Below are 19,586 nucleotides of genomic sequence, written 5' to 3'. Positions count from 1 at the left end.
CAATTACGCCAGAGGGGTACATATTTGGATAGCAACTGGGGTGTTTTTTCACCTACTACAGACTAGCATAGATCCAGAGGGAAGACTAATACTAGTACACATATTCCTTGACAAAAGAGAAGTCTGCCTAATCTATACTTACGCACCAAACCACAATGCAGCCACATTCTACTGCTCGCTATACACCAAATTGACCCCTTATAAGGGCATCATGTTGATTTGGGGAGTGGCCTTCAACTGCACAATAGACTCTGACCTAGACAGATCAGATAACGCTGCCCGATCCCTGTCTTCCCTCCCCCCTCCTGCCCCCCGACTAAAGCTCTGAACACACTAATAAAGGGACTCAGAATTACAAGAAATATAGAGGTGGATACATAGGGAGAAGAAAGAATGAGCGTACACAAGATATATAGGAGAATAGAACATATCTTCACAGGGAGAGAGCAGCTGGGAAACATCCTAGGTGCTTAATATGAAGGTAGAATGCTCTCGGACCACTCGCCACTGATAATTGAGCAGATACTCTCTATTTATTTTGAAATGTTTTTATTGGCATTTACATAGTTACCATCATGCATTTTGGTTTGTGTATCACATGCCTGCATTTAATTAACAACAACAAACAACCATTAAAATACAACTTCCTACACGTGCTTGTGCTGTGCTTGATCTTCCCGGGTCAGGCGCTTCTGTGTTTGGGGCTGAGGTTACAGTTACAACATTCCCGTTTGGGGAGTGCTGTTTGTTGTCAGGGGGTGGTCGATTGGGTGCACCTCAAATGTTTCCTGTCATGATTGGGGTGTTCATGGGGGCATATCATCGGATGGGTGGAACATGTCCCAGATCAGCGCTTTCCGTGACGCGCATTTGTCTGTGCCATCTGCATCCGACCTGTTCGCCCCCTCCACCCAAGCCTTGGTCTGCGCCTCTGCCCATTTTTCGAATTCCTTGCGCCACTTTGCATATTGCAGCCCGGCAGCCGTTTTCCAGACCATGGCGATAGTTCTTTTAGCCAGTATAAATGCCAGCTCCATGAACCTGACCATGTGCTTGTGTTTGCTCATCCGGGGGTAAGCACCTAGCAGACATTCTTTTAAAGACCATTCATACCTCTGTATTCCGGCCTCCCTGCACGTTTGCTCTATGTGCGCCCAGAAGCTTTGCACCGTCATACACACCCAGAACATATGCAGCATATCGGCATCCTCGCCCTTACACCATGGACATTGGGAGCTTGCTTCCTTCTTAAACATATCTATTCTATGCGGGGTCATATATGTGCGGTACAGTACATTCAGTTGTATTAGCTTAAAGCGTTGGTTCCTAGATACAGCCTTCGGGAAGCCCAATATTCTCTCCCATTCTTTCTCAGTTATTGTTGCACCTATGTCTCTCTCCCATTGTTCCGTTAGTACTGTACTCTTGGGGTTGCGTATATCTATCAAGATACAGTAGAGCCTGGGGGTCTGCCTCCAGCCGTCATTCAGATTGTACATCAGGGTCAGTAATGGGTTTACCTGTGGTTCCTCCGGCCAGCCCTCCCATCTTTCTTTGGCCATTTCCCGGACTCTGCGGTACCAGAGGAATTACCCGCTCGGTAGCCCCTCCCTTTCCTGCAGCGACTCGAATTCGCAGAAGACCCCATCTTCGTATACATCACCCCACGTGTATATCCCTATTTCTTCCCATTTTCTTGCTACAGCCATGTCTGTGCTGTCTTTGCATGTGTCCGCCTCTATGGGCATCTCCGGCGAGTAGGGGTCTGCCAGTTTCAGTAGGTAAAGTGCTCTCCTCCAGACCCTCCTGCCAAGTGTTCTCATTAGTGGACTGTGTTTCTGGCTCCCTTGTTTCACCCACAGTATTTCTTTCATTCTGATGGGAGCAATTAGGTGTTGTAATGGGTCAGTTTCTGAGGTGGACTCATCAGCTAACCACTTAGTTACGTGGCTGAGTTGTGCTGCCAGATAATACCTTTCAAGGTCTGGTAATTTCACCCTGCCCTTGTCCTAGGGTAGGTATAGAGTTGTTAATGGGAGTCTGTGACGATTGGTGCCCCACAAGAAGTCTCGAAGCAGCCCTTCCAAGGAGCGGAAGAAGGATGCCCTTACGTAATAGTGCACGTTATTGAAGAAGTACAAGAACCTCAGGAGAATAATCATTTTGGTAATGGCCACCGTACCCAAAAGTGATAGTTTTGACCAGAACTTCATGGACTTCCTCAGTCCCTGCACCACCTCTGCTGTGTTGTGTTCGTGCATTTGCTCCGGCGTATGTCTAATGTTCACCCCCAAGTATTTGAATGTGTCCACCTCCCATTTGAGTCCCACCACAGGTAGTTCACCCACTTCCTTCCCTTTCAGCCCCGCTAGTGGAAATATGCAGGATTTGGATTTGCTGAAGTGGATCCCTGACACCTTCGTGTAATTATCGAGTATGTCGAGGATCACCGGTACGTTCAGGTGTGGGTCTCTCGCATACAGCAGCACGTCATCTGCGTAGAGTGACAACAGATGTCCCTCTCCCCCGACCCGGATGCCAGCATCCAGGTGTTGCTTCCCAAGATATTATGCTATGGGCTCAAGACCCAGCATGTATAACATTGGAGATAGTGGGCACCCCTGTCTTGTCCCCCTCTTGATGTCCCAGATTGCAGACACCAGCCCTCCTGTTTTAACCCTGGCTTTTGGGTTTGTGCATAGTATGCGCACCCACCGGATGAATCCTTCCCTGAATCCAAATTCCCTCAGTGTCACCACTAGCCATTCCCAAAATATAGAGTCGATGTTACACTTTGGCAGACAAAAACTTCCCTGCAGTGTATGTCCCATTCACAGGCTCCTTTCTGGAGCAGATACAGGTTGCCATGGCGTCTGTACAAGCTACGGCGGAACCCGTGTCAGCTGACACGGCTCGTACGTGAAGGACGTACAACAAGGCACGCCCCCTTACGGGTTTAAAACCAGCGTCTTCCAGCGGGCTTGTTGCTGCTAATTAGTGTTTCTTACTATTTGCGGTTAAGTCAGTTTTCCTTCGTGAAATCTTGTCAGGAAATCCCAACTTGATCTCCTGGTTTCGACCCACGCCCAAACTTTTGGATTGTTACGTCTCCTTTTCCATTGACACTTCATAGACCACTACGGTATCGACCCGGACTGCCCCTGGACTGCCTCCTCTACGCCCTTACCATTGTTGTGATCTTCTGGTATTTGGCACGGAACGTTACTTGGATTATTCTTCCCTGCTCCTGCTGTCTTCGCAACACCTTCGTCAGCAGTTATTCGGAACACTTCAGCTCCAACTCTCGTTTGGGACGTCTGTGTTTCAGGTAACCAACTATGTTTATTTTCTTCTATTTCTGCAAGCGCCATCTTTGACTACTACTGCTCTGTCGGTATTCCCCTCTACTGGATTTGGGACATTTATTGAACTACAACTCAACGAACTTATTTTCAAAGTGCATATTGACGCTCTCCTGATCCTGCACCAACCCGCTCTAGCGCGACCCTTGTGCCGCCCGGGTTTACTTCCCTGTACTAACTTCCCCGTTTATTATTTTTTCCTGTTGTTTTCTCCAATCTGGGAATTCATTAACCCTCGAGAGTCCCGCAATTCAGGTCTGTAGTTTTGACTAAAACTAAAACTCTCTACAGGAAGAATCCATTAGATTAATTCACTCATTTGGGTTTACTTCTTTACTTGTAGGTCCATTCCGGGGAAAGTTCCACTCCAATCACTGCCTAAGTATTTCCTGTTCCATACTGTGCTTGATTGCTTACTTGGTTTCTCAGCATGGTCTAATCTTTATGTATTCCTTTGCAGCTTGGGTATTGGCGGTGTGTGTTCTCCCCGCTCTTTTATTCAACTGACACCTCTGCCTGTTCCAATTGAAACAGCAGAGAGGTACGTTGTAAAGAAGAGCCCCTCTCTTGAGGAAGCCTGAGTCTTGAACTCAGGGGAGATGGAGGCTGAATATTGATTCCTGTGTACATGTCGTCTCCAAGGTCATCTATCTATCTTCCCGACCTATTAACGGAGCGGTGAGTAACAGAATTAGCAGCCTGACCATGTCCACGGAGACCAGTGATGCGTTGAATCAGATCGTACAAATGGTCACGGATCTACGAACCGACTTGACCAATGCACAAGAGGCATTACGTCAACATATGGATGCTATCCAGGCCTTGGTGACTACCCCAGTCTCAGGCACTGGTGCTACTGCTTCGGGGTCCGACTTTCCAGCTCCCGCACAGGAATCAAATCCTATCATGCTTACCACCCAGTTTCCTCTGGCTTCTCCGGAACGCTTCCTGGGTGATCCTAAACAATACAGGACTTTCATTAATCAGTGCAAGTTGCACTTCTTGTGTCGTCCTGCTTCGTTCCCTACTTCCACGACTAAGGCGGCTTTTGTGTTGTCACATTTGGGTGGCACTGCTGCCGCCTGGGCAAATCCATTGTTTGAATCAAATAGTCATGTTCTCTATAATTGCGATGCCCTTTTAGGTATGATGAGTAAAGTATTTGATACACGTTATACTACTCAAGCTACCGACTTGGAACTATTGAAGCATCGACAAGGGAACAATTCTCTATTGGTTTATCTGGCTCGCTTTAATCAGCTGGCAGCGGAAACAGATTGGCCCGAAGAACAGAAGACTGCAGTCTTCTATCAAGGTCTCTCTGACGAACTAAAGGATATTCTCTCCACTGCCCCAGTGGTTCCCACAGCATTCGGGGAAATGCTTGATTTAGTCCTTCAGATTGATGCCCGTAAAGCTGAAAGGCGCGGAGAGAAGAAACCTGCTCTATTCGCCTCAGCTCCTACGGGTGCTTCATCCTCAACACTTCCTGCACCAGAACCTATGCAGATCGGTGTGGTTAGGGGTCCACTCACGCCTGCTCAAAGAGAATATCGCAGATCGCACATCTTTGCATGTATTGTGGGCTCTCTGATCATCTGCTGCCCGAATGTCCCAAAAAACCTAAGAGAAAGACGGGAAATGCCAAATCCCGACAATAGATGGAGTCCCTACATTCGGGAGGATCATCTTTGGACTCTCAGATACAGAATCCGGTTCAGCTGGTCCGCCTTCCTGTTACATCTTCTTTGAATCAAGATCGTTCGTTTCAGGCAATGGCAGTGCTAGATTGGGGAGCAACCGGTAACTATGTTGACCAATGCTTTGCCTCTATGTCAGGCATACCGCTAATTCGTAAAACTATACCTGAAACTGTTAATGCGGTGGACGGTTTGATCCTTGTCACTGGCAAGGTAACTCATCAAACAGTTCCATTGCATATGAGCACTGATGAAGGCCATACAGAAATGATATCATTCGATATTATCAAAGCTCCGGCCTACAAAGTCATCCTGGGTATTCCATGGCTGCAGTTCCACAACCCTGTCATTGATTGGTCGACATTTCAGATCCAGTTTCCTTCCAACTTTTGCAATAATCAATGCAATTCCTTGCTTGGAATCAGCCAGGATAGCCCTGCCAAGGCACTGGTATCCTCTGCCATGCATATTGGAGCAATATCAAACAACCTCGCGTCCATGGTTCCTTCTCATTATGCAGAATATTTGGTCTTTTTCGACAAAGGTATGGCAGAATCTCTACCTCCACATCGGGCCTATGATTGTCCGATAGACTTGATACCAGGGATAAAGATACCTGCTGGAAGGGTCTATTCACTTACTCTCAAGGATGATGCAGTACTCAAAGATTACATAGGTAAGGCTCTTGCCATGGGGTTTATTCGTCCTTCAAAATCCCCAGTTGCGTCCCCGCTCTTTTTTGTTCCAAAGAAAGAAGGGGATTTACGTCCCTGTATTGACTATCGCACCTTGAATGCAGCTGCCATAAAGAACCAGTACCCCCTCCCCCTGATCTCTGTTCTCCTTGATCAGTTGGGTTCCTCAAAAATATTCAATAAACTCGATCTCAGAGGGGCCTACAACCTAATCCGTATGAGAAGAGGGGATGAGTGGAAAACTGCGTTCAAGACCCGTTACAGTTTATTTGAGTACTTGGTGATGCCCTTTGGGCTCTGTAACGCACCGGCCACCTTCCAGGCATTTATGAATGACATATTCCATGACATCCTTGATCAGTATGTGGTAGTTTACCTGGATGATATTCTGATCTGTTTGCAAAACCAGACGGGCCATGTACTACATGTCAAAACGGTGCTTCAACGGCTGTCATTCTAAATTTCCATAATGATGATCTGTCTTGGGAAGAAAAATAGAGAACACCATATTGGGACATGTTTAACAATATTTCCAAATTTAGGTACCAGTCCATCATAAAAATGAAACCACTTCATTGTCAGAATTAAGACCTGTGACTGTTGTATTGAAAAAAAATATCAGTCTGGCTTCCGCTTGTCTCACGAGTTTGATCCGATCACCCCCTCTTCTCTGTAGCTTCACTTGTTGTAGACCTAGGAATTTGATGTTTGATTTGTCTGCCTGTGTAGGGATAGTGGAAACAGTGGGTCTTGGCTGCCAACTTTGGACATATGTTCTCGTATCCTTGTTCACAATTCCCTCTTGGTGTTCCCAATGTACATTTTATTGCATATACAGATAATGCCATGGATGACAAATGTAGTCCTGCAGTTAATGCCTTGTCTGATTTTAAAACATTTGCCAGTCGCGTCCTTACATTCTTGAATTCTCTCAGGTGCAAACCTGCTCATAGAACAGGACCCGCATTTCCTAAATCCTGTTTGGGCTGTTGAGAGCCATGTGTACTCCTTGGTAGTGACGATATTAGGTAACAGTGAAGGGCAGACTTTCGATCTCCGTGTTTCTGCACGTTTGTAAATAATGGTTGGTTTGTTCGCCACATATTGTTTAATTTGCTCATCCAGTCTCCATAGGTGCCAGTGTTTGGCAAGTATCTTCCTTAATGTGAAATGATTTCTACTATACTTTGTGATGAAGCTCACTTGTTGTGGAACCAAGATATCATGTTTGATTTTAATATAACTACTTACATAAGAATTGTGTCCAGGTCTTTATTAATAAAGTGGTCCGACCATGGACATGGTCATACTTCAATTTGTAATTGTGTCGCCACCCAATCAAGTGTTCTGCCTTTGATATGGCTGGCTACTTTCACATATTGATGGAAATCAAATTCCAAATAAAATTGAGTTGACCATAACATCCGTAGGGTCTAATAATCCTAGGTTCAAATCCCCCAGAACTATCACTTTTGCTGAAGGGTTGAGAAGAGGGAGGATTACATCACTTGGCTGGGTCAGAAAGTCTGTCATTTTGTCTGGTGGATGAAAAATCAAGATAATATTGATGGTAGTATTGGGATTGGTAGAAAGTTTTGCAAAAAGGATTTCACAGTTTGTTACGGAGACGTCCACAATTTGATGAACAAGAAGTCAGGCCTTGTACATCAGGGCTACCCTACACCCAACCCTATAAACGGTCTGTGTGAAGAACTGTATACCCAGTGGGGATAGCTATGGCAATCGCAGGACCAGCGGCGGCATGAAGCCAGCTCTCTATAATTGCACATAGGCTGATTTTACAGTCTGTAATGTAGTATGCCACCTCTGTGGCATGCCTAACATGCGAACATGTGTTCAATATCATGCAAGTAAGCTTGTTGTTAGGTATCTGGGCCTGTAGGTCCTGATTCACAGTTTTTTTTTTTTACTGCAGTGCTGATACTAGAAATATTATCTGAGGGGGGCGTGAGATTAACGCAGACCAGTTTGTCTGGTAACGTTGCATCACACTGTTGTTGCACTTTGCCGATTCATCATTACCCCACTACCCCGGTGATGCGGAAATAATGTACTTTGGTCAGTACATCCGGTGCCCATTTGTTGCAAAGATGGATAGATGAGTACGCCTGGTGGGTGTGATCGAGCTTCCGGTCATCGGGCCACTCCAGAAGGGGCCTGAATGGGACAAGAACATACATTTCAAGTCAGCATCCTGAATCTGCATCAGGATGCCTCTCAGTCGTATATTGTTCCTTCTGGACCTGTTCTGAACATCCTTTTGCTTCAGCTGTAAAAGGGTGTTATCCAACTCGAGCTTCTCGACCCTGTTAGACAGCTGGGGGAGCTCGTAAGACAACTCACAGGCCTCTGTTTCTAGATCATTGATTCGGATCTCGGCAGCTTCCATCCTTTTGTTGACTTCGACACATTTTTGAGTCCGTTCGCCCAGAGTTCTCAGAATCTTTTTTTTAATTTCTCTCTTAATGTCTGCAAACCATTCCTGGAGATCAACCCCAGTAGCGGAGTCGCGGGGTGAAAAATCTGGGCTCACGTCGGCTGCAAGGTGAACCTGTACAGTAACAGGAAGATCTGATTTCTTGCCATTCTTCTGACCGTGCATAAATGGCGGAATGTCGGTGCTTTTGCCGGACGCAGAGGTTTTCAGAGAGGATGTCTCGGAAAAGAGATCCCGGCTGAGGTAAGCAACAGATCCTTCCTGCACATGTCAAATAAGAGCACACGTGGAGCGAAGGGCCAACAGCAGCCACAGCAATCCCTGAGAGCTGGGATAGAGGGGTGGTGACGGGGGCTAGTCGGGTAGCAGCCCAAGAAGAATTGGGGCCTACTTCAGATGGGCATGTCCACCCCAGAAGCGAAAGCAAGGACTGGCCGCCTCTCCTCCTCAACACCCAGCTCATAGTGTTGAATCATCCCTGAAGAAAAGAAGGGGGTGGGAGGGGTCAAAAGGAAGTTCCGGCGACTAACTTCCCTGCAAAGTCAACGGGCCCTCCCTGCTCCCAGAACTTGGCGAAGGCGCTGCTCAGTCACACCGCACCTGGAATCAGGCATGTGACCATGAAAATATAGGCCGCCTCTGTTATCAGGGTAAGGCACGACCTCTGGGTCCCATGTTGGAGAAAAGCTGGTGGGTGAGAAGCAGTTGTGTGCTGTGAGGGGTCAGAAATTTGAGGCAGACAACTATGTAAAGAGTTTTCAACTTTAGCCATTTTATTAAATAAACAGGTTGGATAAATGCATCACTATCCCTACTATGATGAGGATTCCCCTGCCTAAAATAAACTAAAAGGAACACTCTAAGCAAGGTATATCTAACACTCACACTTGTAAAACAAGCAAAGCAAAACGAAAACGTGTGGCAATTCAATTCAACACAAATATTTAACACATGAGCTGATTCACAATACGATCAATTCCTCTGGCTATGGCCTGCGTGAACTTTCCTTCCCCAAATCCAAATAAGAGATTTCTCCACAGTTCAAAAGGAAATCCGTTTTAACACAAAGTTCCAACACAGTTCTTTATTTCTTGTACTCAATTTCACAAAGTTCTGTTGCTTCATTAATGTGTATTGAGAAAGTCATAAGCTCCCACTCCTCTTGGAATAAGAACTGTCTCATATTTGTAGTGACAAATAATTTGTTCAGGATGGTTTACCATAATTTTAACTACAGAAAGAATTGTAACTTCTCCTCAACCAGCCTTCACAATTGTTGCCCAAATGTCACAACTGAACATGTTGTTTTCTATTAGTACCACTCTTCAGCACTTGCACTTTCTACTACTTGGCTTACTCTTTCACCAGGTTTCTTCTGGGCAATCACTTCTTGCCCTACGGGTATACTCGCCTGCCCGTCTACTTCTTCAACAACAAGATCGGAAAAGTGATTCAATTGTAACTTCAAACTTAGAAAAACAACTTCAATAATCTTCTTTGGTATTAAAATGTTAGCAGCTTTCAAGGAATTGAACATTCACATTGATCCATATTAGGACTTTTCTGCAAGCAATGCTCATTTCCCTCTGGATAGCTTATTCCAGAAGGGCAGCCTGTTTGCCACCTTCCTTTCCCTTCTGCATCAATAACAACATAGTGGTCAGAATAAAGTGTTTTCCTGCTTCTGCCTTGGCAATGTGAGTTGTACCCAGGTATAACTTTCCCAAAACATAAGCAATTAAATCTACAATCCTTAGGATTCTTATTTCCGTCTCCCCTCTGGCAATATGTTTTGCTTTTAAATTGTCCCGGTTTTCCTGTCTTTTGGATTGGGAATTGCATGCATACCTCCGTTCTTAAGCTTGTTCCCCCACCGGGTTGTTGGGACTTCCATAAAATCACAAAATGAATATTACAGTTACTTTGTTTCAATGAACATCAATTTTGTTGTTTTCTGCTAGTTTGGTATTCAATAGAAATATCGCTTTCAATTATCCGCGAATGACTCAGCTGGCTCGGTACACGCGAACCCCTTCTGAGCGCTCCAGAGCCACTCGCAGTCCACCGGTTAAGCTGCTTTTGCACGGCACACTCTGGCCTCCAGTATTATCAGTTCTTCTCGACCTGGCGAACATATGTGTTTAGTTTGCCCTCGCCGACAGCATGCCGACTTGTAGCATCCTGCACTCCTGAGAATCTTTGGTGCGATCCAGCCACCTGAAACCTCTCGATGTTCTCTACTTAGCCTGTTTCCCGCTGCGCAAACTCTGCACAACGTGCTTTCTGTGTTGAAGCGTTCTTCTTTCCTGCTACGTGATCTCTGCAAGGGGGAAAACGAGAGGCACAGACCCTCTTGACACCCACAGTGGTCCCCGCGTCTTCTCGCTTCCTCAGGCCCGCCTCCAACTGCAACAGCCCACACAGCATACACTGCTTCTTCTGCTTCTGCTTCTCTGGCTTCTCTACAGCCTGCACCTGAGGGGGGCCATTTAAGCCTCTGTCTCCTTCAGGTGTGGGTCATCTAATTTAATTAGCTGACCACTGTAGTTGTGTTCCTCTGCATCCCTCTTCCTAGCACTGAGGGAATTATGGGACCTGAAGTCCCAAATAACAAAATTAGTTTTCTTACCTGGTTTCCAACTTGGATTTTGACCTCTTTTCAATAACCTTTACTAAGGGAATGTTAGGCGAATTGGTCCTGTGTTTTTTGTTTTTTTGTTTTGTTAAATCTTTTTATTGAACATACAACTTAATAGAAACAGCCTGTTACATAGGATGGGCACACGTGATATCACATTTGCAGAGATTAAGTAAAGTCAAAGACACTATTCTTGTAGCAGATATGACAGTGCTGAATGACAATGGCCTTGTTCCTCCCTATGTTCATGCCTTCTTACCCCCCCTGTCCCTCTTCACTTCCCCTCCTCCCGTAGGTGCCCGCCCTCAACGCACTTAGCCTTGGCGTCGGACGTTCGGTCCCTCCTGTTCATGAACATTGTTGCCAAATAACCTGCTTTCCCTTGCTGTCGGTCTGGGCCCTCCTTCCCCAGATTGTTAGCATTGCATGAGTCATATGCCGACAGGTGTATGTTTGTGATATATGGGTGCACTTGGTCTCCCTGAATAGGTTTCCCAGTGTCGTGTCTCGTCTCTGCCCCCTGCCTGGCGTCTATTAGTGTTTCATGGAAATGTACCTAGCCCGTTGGTGGCTTATCGTGTTGTATTCATAGACGTTCATATATATGAGTCTGTTAGTTCTTTAAAATGTGCGGCTTGTGCTGGTCTAGCGCGGTATCTGTATGAATTATATTCTAGGGAGCATAGTTTGGAGAGTAGTGACTGCCACATGGAATTGGTAGGCGATTTGACTGCTTTCCAATTAAGGATCAGCATCATGTGTATTATCCTGCAAATAGCATCATGTGTATTATCCTGCACTGCATAGGGTAGGGGGGCCAGTCCTCCCCAAGTCCGCCTAGAAGTAGGGAGCCTGTGGTCGTCATAATCTCTGTCCCGTCTATGCCTGAAACCTGTCTGTATACCTTGTCCCAGAATGCCTTTATTTGGGGGCATGACCATAGAATGTGTCCTAGAGTTCCAAGTCCCCCACATAGTCTCCAGCAGTCCGGGGAGTGTATAAGGCCCATCCGGAACAGCTTGCTTGGTGTATAGTACATTCTGTGGATGAGTTTATATCGATGTTTCGGTTACGTATGTTCACCAAGCCCATTGGAACAGCTTTGAAGCAGTCGTAGAGATCTCTTGGATCAAATTGGGTTCCGAGATCGCCAGACCATTGGGAGACGAGGGTACAGAGGCATGTTAGAATATTGGGGGTGCATATTGTGTAACAATTACGTAGGTGTGGGTGCGTTGCCGTGTTCTGCTCCATTTCTGATTCCACTGGTGTCGGGAGGTGGAGGTGTGGGGGGAGGTGGGGCAGTGATGGTTTGGTCTGTGGTGTGTTTGCGGATCACTGATAACACAGTCATGGATTGGAGCCATTCTGATTCTCCCAGCCCAAGTAGTCGCCTCCCCTCTGGGAAGCTGAGTGGGGCTTGATCTTCATACAGGTCCATTATCCAGACGTGTTGGCATTCTGTATCTTGGTTGGCATGTAGCCTGTAATTTAGCCCATAAGACAGCAATGCCCTGATACTCCAGCTTGTTGTCGCCAGCATTGAGGAACCTAGTGATGCCCGAAGTCTGTGCCATTGCATGAGTGTTGACACCAGTATCGGCTGCTTTTTAATTTTGAGCAGTAATTTGCGTAGGGGGATGGCCAGGATCTTGGTCGGTGAAAGCGGCGCCAGTAGGGCTAATTCTGTCATTTTCCAACTGGACTGGTCTGCTTCGTTAAGCCATTTTTTGGCCCAGCATATCTGTGCCACCTGATAGTACGTTCTCCTTTGTGGGAGCGCTAGGCTGCCCTCCACCCTACAGGCTTGAAGGATTTCGAGTCTGAGTCACACTTTTTTGCTCCTCCAGGCAAATTTGGTAATGTAGGAGTCTAATTCTTTGATCATCTGGTTCGCAGGGGAGACAGGGTGCATCATTGCCAAATCGGTTTCGGTAAGGAATTCATTTTGACAGCATTGATCTTGCAGGATAGGGACAAGGGGAGCAAGTCCCATCTGAGTAGATCTTGCTTAAGTTTTAGTAGGATGGGTGGGGGGGATAATTTAATTGGAGTACTTCATTCAGGGTCAGGCAAATATTTACCCCCAGGTATGTGATATGGAGTTGGGGTCTAAATGGGGCCACCCCGCCAGGGTCCCAAGAGATGTATAGTCGTAAAGGGAGGAATTCGGACTTTGCTCAGTTTATAATCTATCCTGCAATGGGGCCAAGGTATTGTAGTAAATGCTGCAGCCTCTGGAGTGTGGTCTTGTAGTCACTTAAGTATATACAGAGGTTGTCTGCATAGAGGGCCACCCGGTGTTCCTGTCTCACGTCATATCCTTGTCCAGTCCGGGTCTGTTTGTAATTTAATTGCTAACGGCTCGATAGTGAGAACGTATAAAAGGGGGGATAGGGGGCATCCTTGTCGTGTGCCCAAGTGGTGGCTAAAAGGAGCAGACGTAATGCCGTTCGTCACCACGGCTGCTGTAGGGCATGTGTATAGTAGTTTAATACGTTTGGTAAATTCTGGTGGGAAGCCAACGGTATTTAGCACTTGAAACATAAACTCCCATTGGACCTTGTTGAAGGCCTTCTCTGCATCTAGTGTTGGGATCCCCATCGTCCGCGTTGACCCCCCCCCCCCCCCAGCCCCCCCTCTATGACGTGTAGAAGATGGTGTACATTGTCAGTTGAGTGTCTACCCAAGATGAACCCGGATTGGTCCTTGTGGATAAGGTCTGGAAGTAGGCCTTCGATTCGATGGGTTAAACATTTCGCTAAAATCTTTGCACCAGCGTTGATTAGCAAAATCAGACGGTATGATCTGCAGTCCACCGGGTCCCGACCTTTCTTATGAAACAGTACTATGTTTGCTGCGAGCATGGAGTTCGGCAGGGAACCTGTGTTTCCGGCCTCGGGATAAACCGCTTCGAGGGTGGATGCCAGGTGACCGGCCAGCGCTTTATAGAAGTTGATGGGGAATCCATCGGGGCCAGCGGCCTTACCCGCCGAGAGGGATGCTCGGAGAATCTCCTGCGTGGTGATCGGAGTGGCTAAGGTTTCTATATGGGTTGCCTTCAGTTTTTGGAACACTACAGAGGTTATGAATTTGCGAATACTTTGTGGGTCTATCCGGGTTGGTTCTGCGTACAGTACGCTATAGAATGGTGCGACCTGATCATTGATTCATTCGTCCCCCTGGACTAGGCTCCCGTCTCTGTCCTTGATGGAATCAATAATTTGCGCTGCTTGTCAATTGCGTAATGCAAGTGCCATGAGATGCAGGAGTCGGTCACCTTCACAGTAATCTGTTTGTGACCAACTGGTGAATGATTTCTGGGCTCGGGCAGAGGAGACCGCCTTTAATGCCAATCTTAGCTTTACTAATTTAGCATGTGTCTGTGGGTTATGTGAGCGTTTATGTTCCCCTTCCTTGGTCGATATTTCGGCCATCAGTTGGGCTTCCCGTTTACCCCACGTTTTTAGTTTGCGAGCCCAGTGTGAGATAAACTGCCCCCTAATGTAAGCCTTGTATGCATCCCAACACTTCAGAGCTGTAAATTCATCTGATATATTGGCTAGCCAGTATACGTCGTCCACCAGGTGTGCAAGGAAATCTGCGTAGCCCAGGGCTCTAAGATTGAGGCGCCATGCTGGCCTCTTATGTGGGACGTCTGGGAGGTCAAGCCAGAGAAGTACAGGGGAGTGATCTGAAAAGGTGATTAAGTGAGTTTAGTTGGAGTGGAGGAACCAATAGTCCAGCCTAGAGTAGCTGCTGTGTCTGTTGGAATACAATGTGAAGTCTCTGTGTTGTTCATGGGTGAGCCGCCAAGCATCTTGAAGTTGGGGCTCCCTCAGGAGAGATTGAAGGGCGCTGAGTTTTCATGGGAGCGGGTGCGATGCCATAAGTGCGCTTTGGCGGTCAATTTGATGGGTCTAGAGCTACATTGAAGTCCCCTCCATTCAGCGTCATAGCACTCATATATCGAGCACAAACAGAGAAGGTGTGAATGAAGAAGGACGGCATGTTGGTTGTAGCCCCATATATAGTGACGACCTGATGTAGTAATGACCTTGCATCATTATGTATCTGCCTTTATCCATCAGCATGTTAAGGACCTGGAAGGGGACCCTCTTGTGTATTATGATATACACTCCTCTCTTCCTATGACATTGGGAGTGTACCGCCTGTCCAACCCACCCACGGCATAGTTTTTCCGACTCAGTTGAGTTGTGGTGCGTTTCTTGGAGAAACAGTATGTCTGTTTGTAAAATGCGTGTGTAAGTGAGCAGAGGTTTTCTCTTTATGGGTTGGCCCAAACCCTGGATATTAAGAGTGATACAATTAAGGGTGGTCATTATGATTTGTTTTGAGTGGGTACTCCCTCCAAGTGATAAGGATAGACTTTCTCGCCCCCAGTTTGTGCCCTCTTCGGGCCCAGGATTTCCTACAAAGGATGGCGCCCCTAAGCATACCCCAACATTTGAAACCGTGAACAAACAATGAAACAGTAAAACACTGGGGATGTGGAACTATACCCCTGTACAAAAAGATGACAGCCCATGTGTGAGGGTGGTCGGTGGAGGCCAGAGGGTCTCTGCCACTTTCCACACATACCGAAGTCCCCTTCCTCAGGGTATTGGTTGTGTCGTGAACTCTCCCCATCCTCCAGTCTTTCATGGCATACCAAAAGTGAACAAGGGGGGAAAATGAGAGCGACAGTCAAGAATAAGGCGAAAGGAAGGGAAGAGAAAAAATAGAAAAGGCTTTGGTGGGGTGGATGAGCTTCGGGTGACAGATGATGCAGCGGAGCCGTAGGGGTTGTCCCGCCTGTTATTGGAGAGTCTGCATTTCGTGACTATGGGGCTCTGTGCCGGATCAGAGTCTTCTTTGAGGGAGATGAAGGCAACCCCCTTCTGGTCGACGTCATTTATCCTGGGCACTACCCTCGAGTGTGTCGTCTAGAAGGCCGATGTTGATGTACAGGATCTGGTTTAATGGCTGTGGTGCTCATTTAACTGGGGGTTCTTGTCGTCTACCCTGATCCATCAGGTATCTCCCCGCTTTCCTCCAGCGATCTTGTGGTCTGTTCCGGCATTGGGGTCTAGATGGGAACGGCTCATGTTCAGAGCGAGGGTTCCCTGTACTGGGGAAATCTTTGTCATAGGAGTGCGAGGCTGCCACTGGGTCTTTCAAAGGAGTGCCTCTATTTGTCCAGTTGGATGCACCATATGGCCAGAAACTTTAAGTAATATCTAAATTCTGTGCTCTTCAAGGCTTCGAAGATCGGACTAAACTGAAGTTGTTGAATAATTTAATACCAGCCCCATCTATCTGTATCGTACCAGTGGTTCTGTATGCCTTTTTAGGATGGACAGTTTGAGTTGAAGGTTTTAGAGGTCCATCGTGATGACCCGTGGGCATTCCCTGAGGAAGGGTCTGTGGACGGCGGCCCTATGGGCCCTTTCTATGACGAGGTTTTGTGGTTCTTGTATCCGCAACTTATCCTGGAAGAACCTATAGATGTATCCTTCTAGGTCGGGTCCTTCGCTATGCTCCGGCAGGTCCACCAGGTGCAGGTTGTTCCTCCTGGACCGATTTTCCTGGTCCTCCATCTTTGCGCCCAGGCGTTGGACCTCTCTGATTAGACCATCAATGTCTGTGGTAGCCGTCTCAACATTATCCTCAAGAGAGCTAATGCATTGCTCGTTCTCAGTTGTCCAGTCAGTTTGTGCAGCGAGTCGAGTGATGACTTCTTGGAGGTCACGTTTGATATCTTGTACCGTATTGTTTGTTTCTTGTGTGCTCTGTCCGATGGCTTTCATCTCCCGAAGGATTGCCTGTAATTGGGTCTAAATTCGGGCCTCTATCGCGGGCTGTCGCCTTTTGGAGCGGCGAAGTGGAGTGCTGTTTATGCCAGTATCCGTGGTGATGTTTGCACACAGGTCAAGGGTCCCCCGTTTCATTCCAGGTGGGAGCAGCCGAGGGACAGACAGTGGTCAGTTTGTGTGGTGCTTTCCCAGTTGGGCTATATATGCAGGCACCCAGAGACTGAGAGTAGATTTGTCAGGGATGGGTGAATAGGTGAATGGGCGTCTGTGTTTTCTAATTATTATTATTTATTTATTTTCTTTCTTTGGTGTCAGAAGTATAGGGGCCCCACCTCGTGGTCTCTTTGAATCGGCGGAATGGGCCAGGGGTTCCCAGGATCCTCCCGATGTGATGCTCTTACACTGCGCCACAAGCGGTGGCGCTGCCTGAGGTATCCGGTGATGGGTCTTTGTTTGGTTGTTGGTTGTGGGCTAACAACGGAGTGAAATTATCTCCCTGGGGATCAGTGATGGTTAACCCAGGTGTTAGGAGCGGCCCATGGTGTGGGGCTCGGCTCTGAGAGTGAGGCCCTGCAGGGACAGCGACCCAACAAGGGTAGCGATATATGCAGTCCAGCAACGTCTGCGGAGTTATGGTGCCCGGGTGGCTCACCTCGGATACACTGCTGTTGTCCAAGTTGTCCCTTCCGCGATCTCCGTTGAGAACTTCCTCTGAGGGCAGCAGGTGTGTTTGCTTCCTGGAGTGCGGTTCCTTGGGGTGTTCGTTGTTCAAGCGGCCCTCCGTGCTGTACGTGGTGTCATTGCCGCCTCCTTGCCATGTATGCGCATAGTGGCCGTGATGTCATGCGTTGGTCGTCCCTCAGCAGTTGCCCGGGGCGTCCCACGGTGAAGCGCAGATATATCACTGGGCATCTATCTCCCAGACGCATTAGCCCCTGTGGGGTGTCCTCGTACGGCATCAGGGCTGGTTGCACTCTCAGCCCTCCTGGGTGATGCTGCAGCTGAGTCCACCAGGAATACTTCGGTCCTCTTAGCATGTCGTCTGAGACAGCCCACGGGCTGTCAAGCGGGCTGATGGATCGTTAGGTCTTCTGTTTATTCTGCATGTCTTTTCCGTCCATTACAATTCGGTATGAGCAGGTAAGATTCTGGCACGGAAGCTCCTATGCACTGGAGCTCAGTCACTCAGCCACCATCATGCTCGGACTCTCGAGAGCCCCCCCCCCCCACCCCCCATCAGACTGGTTTTTAAGGAGGAATATGGTTTCTTCAATTCAAGGCTGAAATCGTTCACAAACCTCCTTCCATTACACTTTTGGGAGTTACTGGAACTTTCAAATGTCTAAGTTCCCTAAATTTGAGAAAGATACCCATCTATTTTATCCCTACAGGGTTTCTGACTAATTCCACCCACACTAAGATGGTTAACCCAGGAAATAGAAGTATTATTTTGGCACCCAGCCATTATATATTGTGGGAGTGGAAACATTTCTCCTTCAAAAGAAGGCAAATACTGTGTCTCATCCCATGGATTCCTCTCACCTCCCTGAGCGTTTTATCCTCCCATGTGATACTTCTGCAGAGGACCACCACCAAGGTCAGGATCAGGAAGCGTCTGCCTTTCCCTGGCCATCTGGGAGGAGAGTTTAGGAAGGGATTCAATGAGGGATAGATAGGTCATCACATAGCCTACATTATCCAGCAGGCTCACAGAGCTCCCATCAAGCTCGACTGGATCTGCGCTCGGCTTGGCAACACCCTGCGTTAAATGTTTGTATGTTTTAATTTGTTTATTCTTCCTTCCCATCTTCTGTGCTTGTAATTCTTTTTAACCTATAGATATGCCACAAATAGGAACTTGCATTATAAACAACCTTTTGAAATTCTTGTTTGTTTCAGGATTTGACATAAGACTCTTCCTGGTGTTCTGCAGTGGTCTTTTTCTAGTCTGGTATTCAAATGCCCTGAGCAGGTAAGCGTGAATAATATTAGTTTTTATATCTACTAAGCCTAATCTTCAAAGGTGCAGAACTTGAAATTACACAAACCTATGAGATGCAATGGAGGTTGGATCGCTGCTGAACTGTCATTTTATGAAGACTTATGCCCCACCGAACTTTGACAAGATTAATGACTATCACGTGTCTTAGCTCGGAGGTGAATCTGCAATGTAAAGTGACAGACAAGGCCACTCCTCTGTTTACTTCAAACGTCTATGCACACACACCACCAAGCCCAGTATGGGATTGGTGGTCCAGGAATGACAGATACATCAACGTTTTGGCATAGCATGCAAGTACTTTGCAATTAGAAGGTAAAGATTAATGGCTTGTTCCTCGAGGCCTACGCCTTCACCGAATCGCCCTGCGTCATTTCAACAGTATTGTTCATTTGTGCCCAAGCTGTTAATCTCCCATGCAAAAAATGTTTGTGTAATTTTGAGGAACTGTCGACCAGTAAAATTTGACGGTATGATTTAGGTAGATGCAGCAGAGTATGGATGAAATTGCATGCAACTCTTGTCTTACGTTGCGCCTAGTTCAGTGGCCTTGGACCATCGGTTTCCAAAATCTCTAGAATTTTTGGAGTTAGCCGCAATCTCTACTTCAGACCATACATGAAGATCCCAGTCAGTCTTTTCCTTGCTTCAACTGATATTTAAATTTCTCCTGCAAAGGGTGTTGTACTCACTCCTTTTCAGAGGTCTTGGAGCCTGTAGCTGTCCTATTTTTACACCTTTTCAATCGCCATTAAATCAGTCCATGCTCTCATTAGGTTTACGGTGTTAAGTATATGGATTGATTGACTAAAATAAGGATCTTATTTTAGAGAGTCTTGTATAATGTCTTCATAATATCAAGTGGTGGGAAGTCTGCTGTGAAACAGAAGTCATTTTTCTGTGTGACTGCTTTAACCA

General features: G+C 46.9%; 1 protein-coding gene across 1 annotated transcript in view; it reads left to right on the top strand.

Moving 5' to 3' along the window:
• NEMP2 (nuclear envelope integral membrane protein 2) overlaps nt 1–19,586 on the top strand; it is a 185,474-nt gene that overhangs the window by 59,670 nt on the left and 106,218 nt on the right. The window contains exon 4 of the mRNA XM_069615673.1: nt 18,569–18,641. Coding sequence (XP_069471774.1) covers nt 18,569–18,641 — 73 coding nt within the window. The remainder of the gene's footprint in view (nt 1–18,568; nt 18,642–19,586) is intronic.

Source organism: Ambystoma mexicanum, chromosome 9 (genome assembly GCF_040938575.1).
Source record: "Ambystoma mexicanum isolate Mex_15411 chromosome 9, UKY_AmexF1_1, whole genome shotgun sequence".
NCBI classification, from domain to species: domain Eukaryota; kingdom Metazoa; phylum Chordata; class Amphibia; order Caudata; family Ambystomatidae; genus Ambystoma; species Ambystoma mexicanum.
The sequence above is the reverse complement of the archived record's forward strand: the minus strand, read 5'-3'. Positions and strand labels throughout refer to the sequence as shown.